Source organism: Mixophyes fleayi, chromosome 9 (genome assembly GCF_038048845.1).
Source record: "Mixophyes fleayi isolate aMixFle1 chromosome 9, aMixFle1.hap1, whole genome shotgun sequence".
Taxonomy (NCBI): domain Eukaryota; kingdom Metazoa; phylum Chordata; class Amphibia; order Anura; family Limnodynastidae; genus Mixophyes; species Mixophyes fleayi.
In genome coordinates, this window is record NC_134410.1 from 74,306,173 (window position 1) to 74,326,931 (window position 20,759).

General features: G+C 42.4%; 1 protein-coding gene across 1 annotated transcript in view; it reads left to right on the forward strand.

Moving 5' to 3' along the window:
• The first annotated feature begins 3,899 nt into the window (after positions 1–3,899).
• The window catches only part of EDA2R (ectodysplasin A2 receptor), a 38,303-nt gene continuing 21,443 nt past the window's right edge, over positions 3,900–20,759 (forward strand). The window contains exons 1-4 of the mRNA XM_075184542.1: positions 3,900–3,987; positions 19,359–19,483; positions 19,608–19,718; positions 20,406–20,578. Coding sequence (XP_075040643.1) covers positions 19,439–19,483; positions 19,608–19,718; positions 20,406–20,578 — 329 coding nt within the window. The 5' untranslated portion in view covers positions 3,900–3,987; positions 19,359–19,438. The remainder of the gene's footprint in view (positions 3,988–19,358; positions 19,484–19,607; positions 19,719–20,405; positions 20,579–20,759) is intronic.

The following is a 20,759-nucleotide window of genomic DNA, read 5'->3' on the forward strand; positions in this document are numbered from 1 at the left end:
TAGTCCAAATTGTGTTTTGGTTCTTGGTGGCAAACTAAGTGCATTGTTTTTAAGTTTGTCACGGAAAGGAGTCTTCTCTATAGCCCCGCCATCTGTCACTTTTCCATTTTTTCTAATGTCAATGAATAGTAATTCATAGTTGGCATCTAGTATGGGCATCAGAATAATGTTGAAGAATCCTTTATAGTTGTAGTAACAGGATCCACTTTTTGAGGATGGCATAATTCTAACATATTTGCCATCTATGGCACCAGCACAATTTGGGAAATATCAAAGGGTTTCAAAATCTTGCGCAATAAGTTTCCATTCCTCTACAGTCGCAGGAAACTGTAAAAGAGAGATTGTTGTAATGCTAAATCAATACATGCGTGTACTGTCATACTAATTACTCTACCTTCTGTTTTAATTACACAGCCAACTGTCTTACGTGAAGAAGGATTTGTTGATGTTGCAGAGCAATGTGGGACAACGTCACATGTCACAAAGCTGGCAAAAGACAGCCAGAAAAGCACATTTCTACCCACACAGTTAACCACAAACAGACCCACACAGGACAATGGTAAAGCTACCCAGTCACAATGGGATCAAACTGACAGGAGGGGCAAATAAGCAAAGTGAAGCTCTTACCAGAAAAATGATATAAGTCTGTGACCCAATTAATGTCAAAGGAGCCTGCTGAATTTTACTTGAAGCAACACTTGCAAAAAAAAGAGGAATGCGAGTGGAGAGATGTGCATACAGATGGAACTTTTGGTTTATGACATCATTTATAGAGTACAGAGGGCGGCGGGATCTCTCATAAGATACTATATTGACACAATCTCTCCACACACAGGAACAAAGCTATTTCAGACCAGCCCAATCCTATTCATTTTGCCATTTACCACTCCACAGGCAAAATCCTGTCATGGGAAGCCAAGCAATTACCAGTCCTGCCTATGGGACTTCAACACCTATGGGAAGCACAAGTATGCTACATTACACAGGGAGTTCGTCATCGTTGAAAAACAGTGAACATTTCCATTATGAGCATCTGTGTTTTGTTTTGTTTTGTGATAATTTTTAAAAAAAAGTTTTTATATGATTAATGTGTGCCCTATTTAAGTTAAAATTTTAATTGTGCTTTCTCTTTTTCAGCCCATGGGGAGTGGGGTGAAAAGCTGAAGCAGGGGTCATTCATCCTCAGGAAATTCCTAAAGTCATGACTCATCTGGATTGTTGTCCTGTACATAGCAGGGGCGGATCTAGAAAAATGCTGTACCCGGGGCGATTTAGGGGGGGGGGGGGGGCGATTTAGGCCCCGTCCCTTTCTAGCATCTTAGGCTGCCGACGGCTGCACACTATGTGCAGGTCCGTCCAGCCGTGACAGGCAGGGACAGCGTGTTGCCCGGCTGCTCTGATTGTGTTTTAAACACAGTCAGAGCAGCCGGGCAGCACACTGTCCCTGCCTGTCACGGCTGGACGGACCTGCACATACTGTGCAGCCGTCGGCAGCAAGTGTCTGCTAGGGGGGGCGATCTCCCCGATCGCCCCCCCCCCCCCCCCCCCCCCCCCTGGATCCGCCACTGGTACATAGGCAAACCAAAGTGGGGGTTTCCTAGTGCCTGGAAACCCCCTTTCAAGCCTGACCCACTGTATAATTTAAGTGGCTGGACCCTGCCCCCGTGACCAGCCACTTTGCAGCTTGTGTGCAGATCATTTCTGTCTGCACTGTTCACAGCCGCCTCTGCCTTGCTGTGAATTTCTCCCACTGCCTGCATGTCTAATGTGTGCAGCAGGAGAACACAAGACACCGCTAGATGAAGAGGGTAAGTGTGTAAGTGTGTGTGTGGAGGGGTTCTCATGTGTTTTTAATGTAAGTGGAGGGATTTTATGTATAAGTACAATAGTTTCTTTGTAGATATAGGCTTGGAGGAACGTTTAGCATAAGTGTGGGGGAAGGGGGAAAAGGGATTTTATTGTAAATATAGGGGGGTATTTTATGTGATGTGGATGGGGTGTGAAATATTGATTTCATAGTAGGTTGAGAGTGGAAGCTTTTAATTGATTGGCGAGGTGAAGGTTGGGGATATTTAATTTAATGATGCGGTTATGGTGCACCTATTAAGAGTGGGATGATGGTACTATTCATTTAATGCTGGCGTGGTTTGGGTGCTATTAATTGAATGTGTGACTGAGTTTGGGGAGAAGGATTGTTATTTCTTAAAAGTGAATACTAATTATTTAATGTTTGGGAGTAAATAGGTTTATTTATTAAATGTAAATACTATTAATTTAATGTTGGGGTTGTTTGGGGGAAAATGGATCTTTTTATTAAAGGTTGAATGACATTAATTTCCTGTCCGGGTTGGTTGCTGGGAGGCCTAATTATTATTTGATTTAATATCGGGCTGCTTTGGGGGTGGGAGGTATGTCCCACTTCACACAGCTATGCTCGAAAAGGGAGAGCTGTGTGCACCTAACAGTAGTGCACGCAGCATTGCCCGTGTATATTACGGGGATAGGAAGAGTTGGAGAGCAGCCAAGCACTGTCTAAAATTATAGCCTCAACCCCATGCATGCTGGCCACGCCCACTGGCAGCGTGGCATGGAACCCCCTCTCTATAAATCCTGCGTTTACCCCTGCCGTTTCTTCTGTAGCAGGGGCATACATTAAAAAAGAGCATCTCATCTGGAACCACTCTTCGGTCCAACAAGTCCGATTCTTTCTTCTTCTTTTCCTCTGGGTCTGTACTTGCAGTGTTCTTACCACAGCGACAAGCAACAGACCATGAGCTTGCTGTTGATCAATTGTGGCCATTACAGAAAAATAAACCATAGTAAATGTGCAGTTGCGAACGAACGAACACTATACATAAACGTGCTATAGAATGAATGCTGATGGCGTTTCCTTTTCCAGAATCTTTGTTTGTGGGAGTTTTTTTGCGCTGAGGTTCAGCCCTTTATTTAAATTGATTTAGCATATTGCTGAAGACGGCCATATATCGGTTCAGTGTGTATGGAGTCACAATCTTTTGAGACGATATTATGACAGCTAAAAATCGCAGCTGGGCTCTGCAGGGCGCCTCGAAATTAAAAAAAAACGGAAATCCACGGGGAGGAGAGGAGGGAAGGGGCTATTGAATCTTACCTGCATGAAGCTGCTCCTCTCTGCTCTGTCTTCTCCCCTCCGCTCACTGACAGTGACAGGCCGTGATGATGTCATCATCACGGCCCGACAGTGTCTGTGAGGGGAGGGGAGAAGACAGAGCAGAGAGGAGCAGCTTCATGCAGGTAAGTTAAAGAAAGACATGGGGAGTGGTGGGGAGGGTAGCTGAGGGGAGGGAAGCGCAGCGGCGATTTTTAAAGGGGGGGGGGGTGCGGCGATTTTCACACTGTGCCTAGGGCGCCAAGGACCCTAGCACCGGCGCTGCAGCCAGGATACTAAATCATGCAAAAAACTTTTAACACGTGAATAGTGTGTACACATGAATCTGCCGACTGATCAGGACTTCAGACATTGGTAAAATCGTTGTAAATAACACATTGGTCACAAATTTCTGTAGTGTGTACCTAGCCTAAGGATGAAGAATAATGGATGGACTTTCACAGAAGTACAATATGGCATACAGTGAACACTTTATCAACGATTGCTGTATCCTGATTATTAGAACGTATGTTTACAATGTTTCCTCTGCTTCTTAGAGTTCAGAGCGCTATAGAAACAGATCACCCAGTAAATATACACTGAGCATTGTCGGTGACACTCTGACACTTCAGTTCACACACATAAGGCAAACCACGCTTTATTGTTTACTGCTTTTACACACCTTCATTTACATAATCCCTCCTATTCTGGTACTCTTTCCAACCACAAGAGGAGGGCGGGGCTGCTGTCAATCCATGTGGATAGGATCTAATGTACAAGGATTTCAGGCGATTTCATCAACTTATTACTCAGGAAATCAAGTCGTTGGACACCCTCAGAGACTTATCAAAAACCCTCAGGTAAGTGAGCACATTCTGTACCCTAGAGAGTAACAATGGAATACTATAGAAATATGCACAAATCAAAGTAATGCTGAACATGCCCGGACTCATACCCCTCCTATGTGCCAGTCACTCGTGTGCTAGGGGTGCTCGATGTGGGTGCTCCTGTGTGTTCACACTCCCAGGTAATGTGCCCGTGTCCAATATAGCAAAAACAGTGATGTAATTGTAATTACATATATGTTAATAACCAATGTATGATGTCATTCATTTACTTAATTTTACAATATTGTGTGTGGCAACATGATAACTTCCAATGACATGTATTAAGTGTTTTCTAATAATGGGATCATTTGTCACTGTTCAATGATACTTTGAGCTGTGCTTCGTGTTTAAATTTACACTATACTTTATTATCTGTAATGTCGGAATGATCTGACGTCGCTTATGATTTATATAAGTAATATCATTTCTGTGTAATGACAATAACGCTATTGAACTAGTAGTGGAATCAAGTAACTTGAAATTGGGTGAGTGGTCCATTCTGAAACCAATTCAGTCAGGCGGTTGTGTAGTATTTTTAGGATGAGGAGGCGGTGATGAAGAGCTGCTCCTGTGACATGTGCTCCAGGACAAGTCAGGGCTTGTAGGCAGCGCCCGCTGAAAGGACCCAGCGCCCAGGTCTCATTCACTAACCACTGTGTGTCCCGAATATTAATACCTTTGAGGCACTACTCAGAAATGTGTCTGGCATTCTGCTACAGGGGCTGCAAGGTGGTGGGCGGATGGACAAACTCGTAAAATATGTTGTGAGGTCCTGTGGGGGAAAGACTAAGTAAGTATTAGGACTGGATAAAGGAATTTTCAGGGAGATACTGCATAGGAAGTGAAAGAAACTTTGCTTATTGTTGGCAACTCTTGAAAATATTTAACTTTATAAAAAGCTTTTAGCTACTTGCATTCTCTCTGAACCTTTAATATGAAAGGGTATGAAAATAAACAGTTCAACAATGACACCAGGTCCCAACTAACTGCTGTAATTTAGTACTGTTACTAGGGGGGGGATTCAATTGACCGTGGTTTTTTTATTTGAGCTGCGGGTTTTGACCTGCTGGCGTTACCAGTTTTAGCTAACGGCGCGTAAAAAATTGTACAATTCAATTTGAAATCTTGTAACGCCACCCCCGCGCGCTAACGATTGGTCAAAGCAAGTTTTTTTTATGGGAGTCGGGGGGGTGAGGAGGGTTTAACGCAGCCATCTTGAATATAAAAAATTACGCTGCCACCAGCAAACTGTCATTTGCTGATAGCTGTTGGTTGATTTGGTGACTGCATAGCATCTGGCTTTGTGAGTTTTCTTCATCCATTGAATTGGCATATATTTGCATTATAGCACACAATACTATTTAAATAAATACATACTGCATTTTTGTTTAAAACTAAATTTTAATACAGAACACTAGTTCATACACATTAGTACATACATACATAATATTCCACATACATACATACATACATACATACATACATACATATATATAGCTATACCTATCTCCATTTTTTATTTTTAGGTGTATTTTTGTGCTGGAGTCTGTATTAATGTAAATTGTTTTTTTAAACTGTTTAAAAAAAAAAAAAAAAAAAAGCATTAGTACATACACATATTACATAAAACCACATACATACCCACAAACTCAGTGTATTTGTTGTTTTTATTGTATTTTTCTTAACCTAGTGCAAAATCATTTTGTAGCATTGTAGTATAAGATAGGTTTGTCTATTGCAGATAAGCCAAGGTAATAATATATTTCTTAACCTAGTGCAAAATCATTTTAGCATTGTAGTATAGGATATGTTTTTAAATTACAGATAGGCCAAGGTAATAATATAGTGTGTCAGTGTATTTATTAGTTTTCTTTTATATAATTAATCAGTTAGGTTAGCAGTTCTTAGTATAGTAGCTATTTTCAATGGGGGAATAAGTAAACTTTAATGTTTTTTTTAACATGCATTAGTATATTTCCGCCTTTTCAGTTTTAAAAATAATAAAAAAAAAATACTTATTTCAGTTTTATACCTTTATTACATGTTTTTTTCTATTTTAATACACTTTTTACATTTTTAGCACACTCCAAAGAGGTGCGAAATAAAACTTCAGTTTTGCCAGTTTACCGCATAACAATTGAATAGCTTTTAACGCGGCTGCCTTCCGGCCACCCTATACTTTCAATAGATATACTTTCAATAGATCTTCTACTTGTTCGCAATAGGACCGTTTGAGAGAAAAAAAGTGCATTAAAAATTTAATTGAATATTGTCTAAAGTTAACCCACTCCAAAATTAGTTAAAACTGTGTTAAAATCACTTAAGGCGGTGTTGAAATAAAACCTGCAGTCAATTGAATTCCCCCCAGGGGGGAATTGAATTCCCCCAGAGTATCGCCAGGCTAAATCTATTACCGTTGTTACAGTAAATTTAACACAGCTTTCTGCTTGCAGCTCAGGGAGCTGCGAGCAAAAGCCGCCATTTAAACTACCGTAATAACGTTATTTAAGCGCACTATTACCGTAATAACGGTAATAGTGCGCATGCCGTGTTACTTTTTACAGTAACGTGGCCAATTGAATTCCCCCCTAGTATATATTTTTACTGCATAATATATTTTTACTGACAGAATCACGTTATCTATTTTTTATGTATTATCAATAAATTTACTTATGCTTGAAAACTTCCATTTGGAGCGTTCTTGACAGGTTTTGTAATAAAAGGGTTCATCCATAGTGATATTACTAATAATATTAATAAAATGAATGGTCATTTTTATATTAACTGTTTATTTCTAATGTAAACTACTGGTAGTATGAAATCAAAGCTTTTTTTCTTGTAGCACCCTTTATGACATTCTTTATTTCCTCTTTACTACACTTTTATTTCATCACTCACTTTTTAATTTTTCTCCACAATTTAATTATCTAATTCAGGCCTGTTATCATGTTTTCCCAAGGTTATTTATATTTAATGCTTAGGAAATGGTTACGCAAATGAAACATCCACAATCCATGTGAAGCTTTTCTGTATCCATGACTTCAATGGCAACATTATATCCATTATTTTATCTTGTCATTGTGTAAGACTTGGACCTGCTCTGCAGACAGTTATAACATATATCCGGTCCACACACTCATGACATTTTTGATAGCAGTAAAGCAGCAGATGCTCTACTGTCATTATCATATCAGGACACAGTAGATGACACAGCACCAGGTTGCCTCTTAGCTTGAGTTACATGTGATAGGGTGACATCATATCCAGAATTCTGAATAATTATCAGTGTAGTTCAACACAAAAGAACATGCATCATCTTTACCATATGAAAACCAGAACTGTTAGACTTTATTAGAAGGTAGCAGGTTTCTCTTGATCAGAATATATCTTCTACATCTATAAATTGTTACTGATGAGCTCGAAAACACTCTACCTTTTGTATCTGTACATGGTTTTATTTAATTTTACCTGGTTAAGTTCAGTAGAAATATTAACACTTTTTAAATGAATAAATAGTAATATTATCAAATATAATAGTAAGCATACCGTATATAGGTACTGTACATTGAGTCTACTAATGTCTGGAATTGAGCAGGAGGGGTGCAGCACCAATCTTTCACAAGAAAGTTACTCAACTATTGCCTGGTTTATGGTCCTAGAAATCACTGTCTCATTCCAAAGTAACCTGATTGGTTTCAGATCTGGTACCTGACAAATGGATAACATCAGTGTCAGGCTCATCAAATCATTAGGGAATGACACATGCTCTGTAGATGGAGCCTTGTCATCCTGAAAGACACACCTCCCATCAGGAAAGATATGCTGTAATACGGTGTGAAGATGATCCATCAGTAACATTACATAGTGAATAACCTTGACTTTGCCTTCAAGGGGAATGAATTCAGAAGCTATGCCAGGAAAATGCACTTTTCACTATTATGGTACAACCAGAACCCTTGAATGTTGGGAACAAGCACTCAGGGCTGTAAAGTTGTTTAGGTTGTTGCCATGTGTGCACTTCACTTGTGCATTTGTTGAGAATATCATATAATATCCTGTCAGACCATCTTTGATGAAACTGGCTGCCCGTGCAACAGGTGGATATTTGCATTCATTTTTTTGCAATTGCTCTCGTGTTTTGACTTGCACTTCAAGTGAATGCACGGATACCACAATTATGAACTATGCACTTCTGCCACCCATTGCCCTTTGCTGATGATGTTTTGCTCCCAGATATCAATGCTGACATTAGCTTTGACACTACTGGTTGTAAAAGACCAGCAAGTTTAGCTGTCTTGGTCACCGAAGCTCCTGCAAATGTGCCCCTACCAAGGCCGGTGATACCATTAGGCAAAACTAGGTGGTTGCCTAGGACGCCATTGATTAGGAGTCGCTTAAAACACTGAATGAGTAACATAATGTAACTCATACAGTGCTTCTTATTTGAAACTGCTTGCTGCTGCGCCTTTATGTCAGTGTTACAGCGAGAGTGGCGCTTGTCTATGATGTCACAACCAAGCACCACACTTCCAGTCAGAGCTTTCCCCCAGTCACATCAAGCCCCCCTCCCAGTATATTATTACACCCCTAGTCCATTGTACTTATCTATTTATCAGAGTGGGAACTTCCTGTAGAGTGAGCATAGAAGTCCTTAGTCTCAGGAGATTACCAAATCTCATGAGACTTAGAGCTCCTCTGCTTGCTCTGCAGGCTCTGTCCTGTCCGGTTACTAGGAGCAACTATCAGCTTCTTCCTGCTAACCAGAGCTGTAATAAGGCTGATGTAGTATGGTTAACAGACACATTTTACACAAATGAAGAGGCAATACTCTGTGCACTACTGTTAGTGCCCCCATGTTCAAATTATGCCACAATAGTGCCCGCAAATCATATTATGCCACAAAGTAGTGCCCCCAAAACATATTATGCAATACAGTAGTGCCCCATTGTTCAAATTATGCCACAATAGTGCCCCTAAATCATATTATGCCACAATAGTGCCCCAGTTCATATTATACCACACAGTAGTGCCTCCATGTTCAAATTGTGCCACAGTAGTGCCCCCAAATCATATTGTGCCATATACCTAAAGAATGTAAGATTGCGTGCAGGGCTCTCTTAATTCTATGTCTGTCTGTATTACCAAGTATTGTTTTATTACTGTTTGTTTCCAATTGTAATGCTCTGCGGAATTTGCTGCCACTATATAAATAAATGTTGATAATTGATGATGATAATAAACATCATAACATGGATGCTTTATTCTTACCTTTCCTATACCTTGATTACCATACTTAACTTATCTTAACTAAATAAAGACAGAGACTGTATACGTGGCAGGGCCGGTCTGGCACTTCTGGCAAATGCCAGAAGGGCCGATGGCTAGATGGGCCGGCCCGACACTTCCTGGTTGCTGGCTCCTCTCCAGGAACCAGCCACCTCTGTTACACGCCGGATGACAGCTTCTCTGCTCCCTCCCTCATCACCTGCATTGTGCCCTGCAATCTGGACACAATTGGCAGATTTTTTTTCCCATGGGGGGTGCCGCGACTTTCGCAAATCGCAGGGGGTGCTGCAACTTTCGCCAATTGCGCGGGGGGGTTGTGCCGCGAGTTGAGAGAGCCAGGGGGGAAGAGGTGCAGGGAGAGAACTGAGAGAGAAACAATAGGAGAGAGAAAAGTATGTATAGTGGCACTCCAGGATGTGTGCAATGTGATAATGTGTCACATTGCACATACATTTTTATTTTAATATTTTTATTTCTATTTTCGCTCATGTATGGAACAGTTTTTAATATATATTAATAAAATGTATTATATTTTAGATCTATTACACATCCTGGAGTGCCTCTATACATACTTTTCTCTCTCCTATTGTTTCTCTTTACATTATATGTAGTAAGAGGGTGCACCCACCAGAATAATTATATATCTATGAATAACTGGTACAAACTGCATAGTCAGTAATATTGGGGATGTATGATATGGAAATCTATTTACTCACTTAGTGCAGTTATGCCCTATAGTCAGAGAACTGAGAGAACCAGGGGGGAAGAGGTACAGGGAGGGGACTGAGAACCAGGGGGGAGGAGGTGCAGGGAGAGGACTGAGAGAGCCATGGAAAAAGGAGGTGCAGATAGAGGGGTGAGAGCCAGGGAAAAGGGGGTGCAAATAGAGGGGTGAGAGCCATGGATAAAGAGTTGTAGATAGAGGAGTGAGAACCATGGATAAAGGGGTGTAGATAGAGGGGTGAGAGCAAGGGGGGAAGGGGGTGCACGAAGAGGACTGAGAGCCAGGGGGGAAGAGGGTGCAGGAAGAGGGGTGAGAGCCAGGGAAAAAGGGGGTGCAGGGAGAGAGGTGAGAGCCAGGGAAAGAGGGTGCAAATAGAGGGGTGAGAGCCATGGATAAAGGGGTGTAGATAGAGGGGTGAGAGCCAGGGAAAAGGGGGTGCAAATAGAGGGGTGAGAGCCATGGATAAAGGGGTGTAGATAGAGGGGTGAGAGCCAGGGAAAAGGGGGTGCAAATAGAGGGGTGAGAGCCATGGATAAAGGGGTGTAGATAGAGGGGTGAGAGCCAGGGAAGAAGGGGGTACAGGAAGAGGGGTAAGATCCAGGGGAAAAGGGGGTGCAGGGAGAGGGGTGAGAGACAGGGAAAAAGGGGGTGCAGATAGCGGGGTGAGCCAGGGAAAAAAGGGGTGCAAATAGAGGGGTGAGAGCCAGGGAAAAGGGGGTGCAAATAGAGGGGTGAGAGCCATGGATAAAGGGGTGTAGATGGAGGGGTGAGAGCCAGGGGAGGAGGTGCAGGGAGAGGACTGAGAGAGCCAGGGGGGGGGGTGCAGGAAGAGGGGTAAGAGACCCAGAGGGTAGGGGGTGCAGGAAGAGGGGTGAGAGAGCCAGGGGGAAGGGGGAGCAGGAAGAGGTGTGAGAGAGCCAGGGGAGAAGGTGGTGCAGGGGGTTAAGTGAGAGGGACAAAGGAGAAGATGGTGCAGGGGCATAGGTAAAAGAAAGTGTAAAGGGAGAGACATCTTAAGAATGGGAATGTCAGGGATGCAGCCATCATAAAACACAAGTAGTAATGAAGAATGGGAATGCACAGAGGGGACAAGAGTTAAAAAAAATAAAAAGATCAAGCCTTCATACTCCATTCACTTATATTTTCTATACCCCCACTTCGACCACTGCCCTCTGTCCCTGCTCCCGACTTGCTGTGTGAGCTGACAACTGCTGATCACTCCTTGCTCAGCACGCCCAGTAGGAGAACAGAATACAGGATGCCATAATTAGGTAAGTTCCTATATTTTCTCCTGTGCAATGTGTTTTTAACCATCCTTTGTTGAACTGGGGGCACTACTGTGTATCCAATGACGTTTAAAACACTATGTATTGCTCATTATTGCACTGTAATGTTTCTTGCATATTTATCTGTACAGAGATTTTTAATTAAGAGGAAAAAACACTGCTTGTCATAAATTGTATCTGTGATTGTGTTAATATATCTATTTCTGTTTGCACTGTAAATGGTGTATTAAGCTGCTCCTGGGACTCACACTGTCAGGGGCATATTCAATTCTCCGGAAGTCCCGCCGCGTAAAAACTATTACCGTTATTACGGTAGTAGTAAGCTGGATTTCAGCTCGCAGCTCAGGGAGCTGCGAGCTGAAATCCAGCGAGAAAATTACAGTATTAACTGTTTTTAACGCGGGATTTTCAGCGTTTCCGCCGAGAATTTAATATGCCCCTCAGTATCTGATATGCTGTACCAATTTTTATTTGTGAATAAGTTTTTGTCTGGGCACTAATGTTATTTGGGGGCACTACTGTATGGCATAATGTTATTTGGGGGCACTATTGTGGCATAATATGATTTGGAGGCACTGTTGTGGCATAATATGATTTGGGGGCACTACTGTATGGTATATGATTTGGGGGCACTACTATGCCATAATATGATTTGTGGGCACTACTGCATGGCCAAATATGAATTGAGGGTAATACTATGTGGCCTAATATTACCTGGGGGCACTACGATGTGGCATAATATGAACTGGGGGCACTACGATGTGGCATAATATGAACTGGGGGCACTACGGTGTGGCATAATATAAACTGGGAGCACTACGGTGTGGCATAATATAAACTGGGAGCACTACGGTGTGGCATAATATGAACTGCTGCCAAAGTCAAGTCTATCATTGTTAAATATAACGGGGACCCAAATAAGTTACTGTACCGGGGCCCAAAATTCCTCGTCGACCCTGCCTGTAAGTCAAGGGGGTAGACGTCTCCAGGTAAATAATCTAAGTTTTTCCTATCTAATCAAACTGATGGATCACATCCAATTATCTCTCACCCAACTCTTCTACCCCCTTAATTTATATACTGTGTTATTCAAAATGAATAGAAAAGACGCATATTCAGTTACTGTGGTAAAAAAAAATATTATTCTCTGACATTTTGCTGTAGTTGGAAATACTTTTAATGCGGCCGCGTGGGTGCAAATAATCATTCAATAGTTATGTTTTTTCTGATATACCTGTATTTGTGAGAGAGCCATTCCATTCATGTGGAATGATTCATGAAAATTCTGCCATTACTATTTAATTGAGGGAAAGGGGTACCTGTTACCTATATGTGTGTAAGTATTCTGTTGTTGCTATTTTGTGGGAGATTTGAAAAAAGCAAAACATTGGTTTCCTACAATGGCACCTGTATAATTGGTGGTATTGCTGTAGTATGGGGAGGCATGGTGGTGGCATTGTTGTAGTGTGTTTGGGGCTTAGTATTGCTACTAAGTAGGAAAGGGTATTGCTGTAATGTGGGGGGTAATGCTGGTTGCTGTAATTTGGGGGGTGATGCCAGTTGCTGTAATGTGGAGGTGATGCTGGTGGCTGTAATGTGGGGGTGATGCTGGTTGCTGTAATGTGGGGGTGATGCTGGTTGCTGTAATGTGGGGGTGATGCTGGTTGCTGTAATGTGGGGGGTGATGCTGGTTGCTGTAATGTGGGGGGTGATGCTGGTTGCTGTAATGTGGGGGTGATGTCAGTTGCTGTAATATGGGGGTGATTCCGGTTGCTGTAATGTGGGTGGGTATTGATGTAGTATGAGTATGTGTGGGAGGTTATTTATTGCTGTAATTTGGGTACTAATAATGTATTGCTATAGTATTTATTGATGTAATTGGGGTGCTAACAATGTAATGTTTTAGGGTCATAAGGAGAAATAAATACCCCCCCCCCCCCCCACACACACACTACGTCATGTTTTACAGCACCAGCAACGCGCACTGCGCCAGCATCAGTGTGCAACAATATAGTGCATGGAGCCCGCAGCAGGTGGGCCTGTGTGCTTTAAATACCTGGGCTGATTTTTAGTCCAAGTCCGGCCCTGATGCGTGGCAAAGTTAGGTCACAGTTTATTAACTATAAAGAACTGGGGAAGGAGAAAGTACATTTCGGACAGCTGACGAACTGATAACCGGAACCAAGTGTGGATGGCAACCTGGGCCTGAATCCACTTAACCAACCGGGGATATACCCCAAGTGCTTGGCTGGCGCTAATCTGGTGGCTGGTGACCATGCCCCTGTAACAATTATGTAGGAATGTAAGTAATGAATATGGAGTACTTGCCTTACTCTAGATCAGCGCTGGCCGGCCGGTGGTGCGAAGTCTAACGAACCCCCTGGTGTTCACCAAGAACCGACGCAAGGCGGGATGGGCTTTGCTGCGGAGGATCGCAGGTCACGGTCCACTGGTCTGCCTCTAGAGGTAAGGATGTAGGAGGTAGCCCACGATAACACTGGAACTGGAAGGTAGTATCAGGATAGCCGATGTCTGGTACACTTGGAGTGGAGATGAATACGTTGTCAGCAAGCCTGGGTCTTGTACACGTGGAGTGGAGATAATACGTAGTCAGCAAGCCTGGGTCTGGTACACTTGGCGTGGAGATAATACGTAGTCAGCAAGCCTGGGTCTGGTACACTTGGAGTGGAGATAATACGTTGTCAGCAAGCCTGGGTCTGGTGCACTTGGAGTGGAGATAATGCGTAGTCAGCAAGCCTGGGTCTGGTGCACTAGGAGTTAATGTCTGAAAAGCCTGCAAGGAACTGGTACAAGGGAGACACACGAGAAGCACCTAGTCAGGGTACATAGGAAGTTGCTCTGACGCTGTCCAGGCGTCAGAGCTAGACTTTAGTAGTTTGTAGATTTGAATTCCCCGCCCCGAATGTCATGTGACAGCGCCGCCGCGACCCGGAAGAAGAGAGGATCGCGGCGCTGGAGCGAGGACAGGTGAGTTGTAGCAGCCCCCTCTCGACTCAAAATGGCTTGCTTCTAAGCAGGCTAAGGGATCCCTCACATGAAAAGGACCAAGAGTCACTTTACTTCGAGGGGGGACAGCGATAGCGCCATATTTACCAGCTGCTGTCCGCAGTGCCCTTCCTACCACCGCTGGGGTTTAATGGACTGGCAGCCCGCCACCCTAATCTAAAGCTCGAACCCAATGAGCTATAAATGGTCTTTATGAATCTATCTAAACGTACTGTAGTGAGGTGAACGCCGTCCTTACGGTATAAATGGACTTGATCTACGGATATCCATTTGTGCTCGATTGCGAAACCACCCAATGAACTATCTTTTTTATGATCCGGTTAACTTTCTTGACAAGGTTACCCAAAATCTTTATGGGGACGTTCATTCTCCAGCTTAATCGGGGGATTACTACGAACCAGATTACCACTGTGGTCGGCCATTTGTTGTTAATGACTTGAAGGTCTTGCCGTATATTTATGATTAAATCAAGGGATTTACCCTGCCCAAGATCGTTTCCCCCCACATGTACTACCAATACGTCTGGTGGGCCCCATTTCTCAATCAGCTTGTTCAGCCAGGGAAGCAGGTTGCGCCAACAGAGCCCTCGCTTGCCTAACCAATATATCTGCATGGGCATTATAAATTCAAAGCAGTCTAAGACCCTGTCATGTTCGGACACCAAGAAAACGTATGAATGCCCTACTATCCATATGATTGTTGGTTTATCCGGGACACCTGTGGAACAAATTATTTTGAGTCAGCATGTTATCCAATATGCTTTGTTGCATGGAGAAACCTAGTTCATCTGTGTTAGTCATTAGCAGTGAAGTAAGGAGGATAGGGAATAGAAAGGGAATAGGGGAGGTCACCCATGTGAAGGTAAAAACCCGAAAAAATCCCGGAGGCACACCACTAATCAGGCCTTTGATCCGTGGAAAAAAATTCCTTCACTCCTTCACGTAAAAGCGACAAGCAGAGGAGCCATGGGTATCTAGTTAGGGAGAGTAAGTGAAGAGGAAGAGACAAAGACATAATAATTCAAACATTTGGCCTGATGTATTTTTTATATGTGGTTGATTTCCATCGACACAGGGTCTTAATAGCTGCTACAGAAGAGCTTGCAAGAGCAGCGGAGGTTGTCACACCTATGCAGAAGGAATGGGTATCAAACATAGTGTTATCTAAACCCAGGAGTGTTAGCGTTTTCTTAAATATGGCCTGAAATTGATACCTAGTTTACGGGGACCCGTCTTGATAAATATATATAACTGTATAACTGGGGCCTGGGCTGTGGTGAATGATTTGGCGTCCCACTGGGCTGAAATCTTCTCTAAAATGGCTGGAGGGAATGGTAATTGGGATAATTCTCCGGGACTAGTATGGTGGTGATCGACTATAATTTTTTGGATGTAGAGTTGGAATGTAATCTGGCTCTGAAGGGGGAGACTCAGGTGACGCCATTCTGCGGCCTGTGAAAATAGTGGTAGAGATATGCTGTGTCTTCCGCCACCCCTTGGCCATCTAAAGACATCATTCCTGGGTGGTGAGGAAAAACTTCCCGCACCAGCTCTCTGAGCGTTTGTAAGTTCATAAGGGGTACAGGTCTGTTGCGTGGTGGGGTATTTATTAACGTAACCCTGCGGTCGACCTGCCTTTATTGGCCTTGCTCCCGCCTGTTTAATTGTTGTTCCTGTTCCAAATGTGATTGGTTGCGATAAAGGGATCTCCTGGCAGTGGGAGGGTTGTCATAGAAGCGGGCACCCCAGGCCGATCCCTTGGGATTACTGGACAGAAAAGGGCTTGCCGGAAAATACAACTGATGCAGTGTAGGACGAAGCAGCTCAATACTGCCTTGAATTCTTGCCGGCATAGGTTAAAGAGAAACGGGGCAGGAGTCTATGTATGGAGGGGGAGGGGTGAAGAGGGAGGGGATAAAGAGCTTTTGGCGCAGTGAAAATAGATGGGGAAAGCTGAAAATAAAGATGGGGTTAAAAGAGCACAGTGAAAACTAACTAGATGGGTGAAACAAGCTTCAGTTAAAATGCAGGAAAGAAAAAAACAGATACAAATCCTTCTCTGTGTCTTCCTATGTCAGGGATCTGGTGAAACCGATTGGAACCTATAGAATTTCCCTGGGACCTATATAATATGCCCTGGCTTTCCCACTTTCTTCCTATTGGTCGTTCTGGCCCAGGGAATAATTTAACCCCTTAAGGTAAGTGTTAAGCTAAAGAAATGCCCACATGTCTGTTGTTTAAGTGCGTTTGTCTTTATGTACTCTCTTATGGTGTCTTTTATGGGCACTGAACAAGGCAGGAGCCACTGCTGTCAACTTTTGACTGATGCCAGATGCGAGCGCCCGCCGGGAGCCGGGGACAGGACAGAGGAGGCTCTGAGGATCTGGGGGGGGGGGGGGGGGGAGATGGAGCAGCGCTTTGCTGATCCGGGTGGCACTCTTAGTAAAGTGGCTGGTTCCAGTGGAGGAGCCAGCCACCAGGAAGTCAGTCAGTGTCAGGTCGGGCACTAATAGGCTAGGGCAGTCCCTTTAGCATGGCTGCATAGACTGCCTTGCTGGCACCTGACATGGTAGTCAGATCCTGGAAGAATGTAATGGCGTAAACCACAGCGGCCCTTCTGGCATTTGCCAGAACTGCCAGATTGTCAGTCTGGCCCTGCTTCCAGTCCCAGAAGCAGAGGATTCTTGCTAAGGTAAGCTACAAGGGTAGAGTGCCACATGAGGGGACACCACCTAGGACACTTCTAGGGGAACTCCTGACTCTTGGCCTCAATAATCACCTTGTTGCAGCCCTTTTAGCCATAATTATAGGTAACCAGGGGAGTCCAGTCTTTTTATACATGATCCTGACCTTGCTTGGATGTTATTTGCTTAATTACTGTATGAGCCATACTTCTCTGGAAGCCCGGGCTTTCAATATGCTTGGTGTCCCGCATTTACCAAGGTTTTTCCATTTATGTTGTCCACTACCTGTATGTATCCCAAAGCTCACTAGTTAGGAGCATTTTTTGACTCTGCCCTCTTGTTCACTCAGAATATAAAAAATCAGAAATGATTGAGCAGGAGAAAAATCAATAAGAATACGATTATTACCAAGTGTAATATAAAATATTTAAAATGTGAATTTTATTAGACTTTCTGCCTTTATATACATTGCTTCATATTTTCTACCCTACTAGAAGTAAAACGATTAACCATATCTATGCCAAAAGAACTGAGAGTTATTGGTGAACAGTATGTTTTCGATTCTTACATTTCTTACTTGTTTTAAAGAAACTAGTTATTACAAAGTGTGGTATTGTTAATTTATTGCTATTGGTTGGTATATTTTTGTGCACTTTGTGACATTCCAGTATAAAAGTGTATAACTAGATAAACCTGAGCTTTAATGTGTATATAAGGTGTGTGATTGTAACATATCTGAAGGAGGAATATTCAGCATGTCTGTACAGGCTTGATTTACCAGCACACATTTCCTTTCCTGTTTCAAAGTTATAGGAATTGATCCTATATGTAAAGTTTTCAAACATATCTGTAATTTTGGCAAAAATTCTAACACATTGTTTTAGAAACAGCTTATGAGCATTGAAAATCAAAAAATTCACAAATAATGCAACCTGTGAGCTTACCCACTTGAGCCGTATGATGATGTTGCCAATGATATTTGGCTACACTCCCGGAATATTCGGGAGACTCCCAAATTTTGGGGTGTGTATCTGGAATACTGGGTAAACAGGTCACCCTCGTGGACCCCGCTTTTCTTCTTAGTGCCATGGACATGGCCTTGAAGCAGTTTGTGTCATCATACATTGTCAACATAAAGTTAACCATACTTGCCAACGTTATGTTGCTGGCACCCGGGAGATACTGGGGAGGGGGTGTAGTGGAGGGTGGAAAGGGGCGGAGTGGGTCAATTTGTATAATTTTGGGCCCCACTTCCTTGACAAAATGACAATTTCTGTTGCGGGGACAGGATTTTAGTACCCGATGGATGCTGGAGACTTGCCTGCTCTCCCAGGAGTCGGGTAATTCAGTAGTCTCCCAGACATTCCGGGAGAGTAGGCAAGTATGAAGTTAACCTATCTTATTTTTCTATACTTATCAAGGAATCTGGTATTTAGGCAGCTATCTGATTTCTAACACCAACACAGGTAGACAGAAATTCTAGTTTCTTTTTAGCACTTTCTATAATCGCATAGTAATTGTAAATGTCTTAATTATCAAGGTAGACTGTTGACTTTGAGACTGTTATACTATCTCTACTAAGAACATTCTAAAGCCCTTTGGCAGTGTAAGAAACAAAACCTGCAGCAGCCTGTTTTCTCCCACACAATCCCTGAAAATGTATCCACTGAAATCATTTCACTGTCTTGGCTTTCCACTTCCCACTCTTGCCATGTTGAGATCCTAGAACATTCAGGCCTAAAATGGAAAGCCTAAGGATAAATTACAGGTACAATCCCTGTATCAGTTTCAGTTTAAATAAAGTCCACTTGTTTATTTTAGTCCATCACATGTAGATTTGTACTTGTTGAAGCAAACAAAATAATTATAAGTGATCCAGTACAAATTGCTTTGCGAGTTTCCGTCGGGTTTGAAAAGTGAAGATATTACCAATAGCAACCAATCAGATTCTAGTTATCATTTATTTAGTAGATTCAACAAATCAATAGCTAGAATTTAGCTAGTTGCTATAGGCTGGTAGTATATTTACTAAACTGTGGGTTTGAAAAGGTGGAGATCTTCCCTATATCAACCAGTCAGATTCTAGTTATTATTTAATTAGTACATTTTACAAAATGACAGCTAGAATCTGATTGGTTGCTATAGGCAACATCTCCACTTTTTCAAACCCGCAGTTTAGTAAATATACCCCCTAGTCTTTTCTGTACACCAAATTACCCTGGTCCCTTGAAAAACATAAAATGGAGGTTTAACTGTATGTTAAATAGGAATTACTGCTTACATTATATGTTCACAGCCTTAAACACTGCTTCAAAATAATATTCCTTGTCATTTACAGGGTTAGACTATTGAAGATCAACAGTTGTTTTTTGCCATTTTCCAGTCTGGCTGCACTAAAATCACAGATCATCCGGAAAGATGACCCCTGTTCATCAGCTACTCTGTATTCTTGTCATTTTTAAGGTATGACTCTGGCTGAGTATGAATGGAAGTCTATTCTTTCCATATGGGTCTAGCATGTTTTAAGACAAGTGAACAGTTGTCATTCTCGGTGTAAAATTAAAGTCTGTTTTTTCTGTCATTAAAGTTAGGCATGGTTCATACAGCCTTTGCAGACTGCCAGGAAAGTGAATTTGAGGATGATCATGGAAACTGTGTCCCATGCAGACAGTGCAGACCAGGCCAGGAGCTTTCCACGGTGAGCATGGATATATCAACGAGTAGTATTCAAAGACATATATGTATTTGATGTAGACAGTATATTTTTTTCCCCAAAAGTTATGAGAGTTGTTCAGTGTAAATAAGAAAATGTTCTTCTTTTTTTTGACACAATAATACATTTCTCTTTTGAAGTCAGATAAATTCAAAAGTAAGTAACAGATGTATAACAATGTAATAGTAATGACCCTGGGCGCATAGACAAAAGCAGCATAAAAAATAAACATTTATTGTGGTGAACAATGGGTAAAAAGGTATCAACCCTATAAAGTAACTCCAAAGTGCAATTGGGAGTATTCGTATGTCAGAATCTCCTGATTAGCCTGTCTTCGTATATATACACAGAAATATTGACATGCAGGCACTTAAATAGTGCTAAATAAACAGGATAAACATACAGAGAAATATAACAGTAGCAAATAATTTTGGTTACAAATAGCAAACTGTCTCTAAATTCGAGTACTGAGCAGATAAAGCACTACAGTTATAAATTGGTAGTCCACTGAATCAGATTGGCAAGGATAGAGCCATATTTGTAAGTTAGTCGGATCTTGAAATAAATATTTGTGATATTCCACTGACTCAGATTCGCGGTTGTGAAGCCGTTCCCATGCGTGGGAAAGAAATTTCTTGTATAACAATATTCAGTTCTTATGTATTTTTTTAGGACTGTGACAGTGGAAGAGAAAGTCAATGTGTGCCATGTGCCCCTGGCAGGTATAAGGAAGACCGTGGACATCACCCCTGTCTCCGGTGCCTCCCCTGTGCAGTTATAAATCGGGTGCTGAAAGCTAACTGCACTCCAACTGCAAACTCTGTGTGCGGTGACTGTCTTCCAGGGTGAGATTATTGCATGGTTATATATGATACATAATATATCTACACGGGGGGTATATTTTTACTCTGTCACATTCTTGGTGTTCCAACATTATAGGCTACCTGGCTGTAATTGAAAACATGAGGTATTAGTTCATATTTTGATCAAAAGACTTAAGCCTGCATCCCACGTCAAGGGTACCTC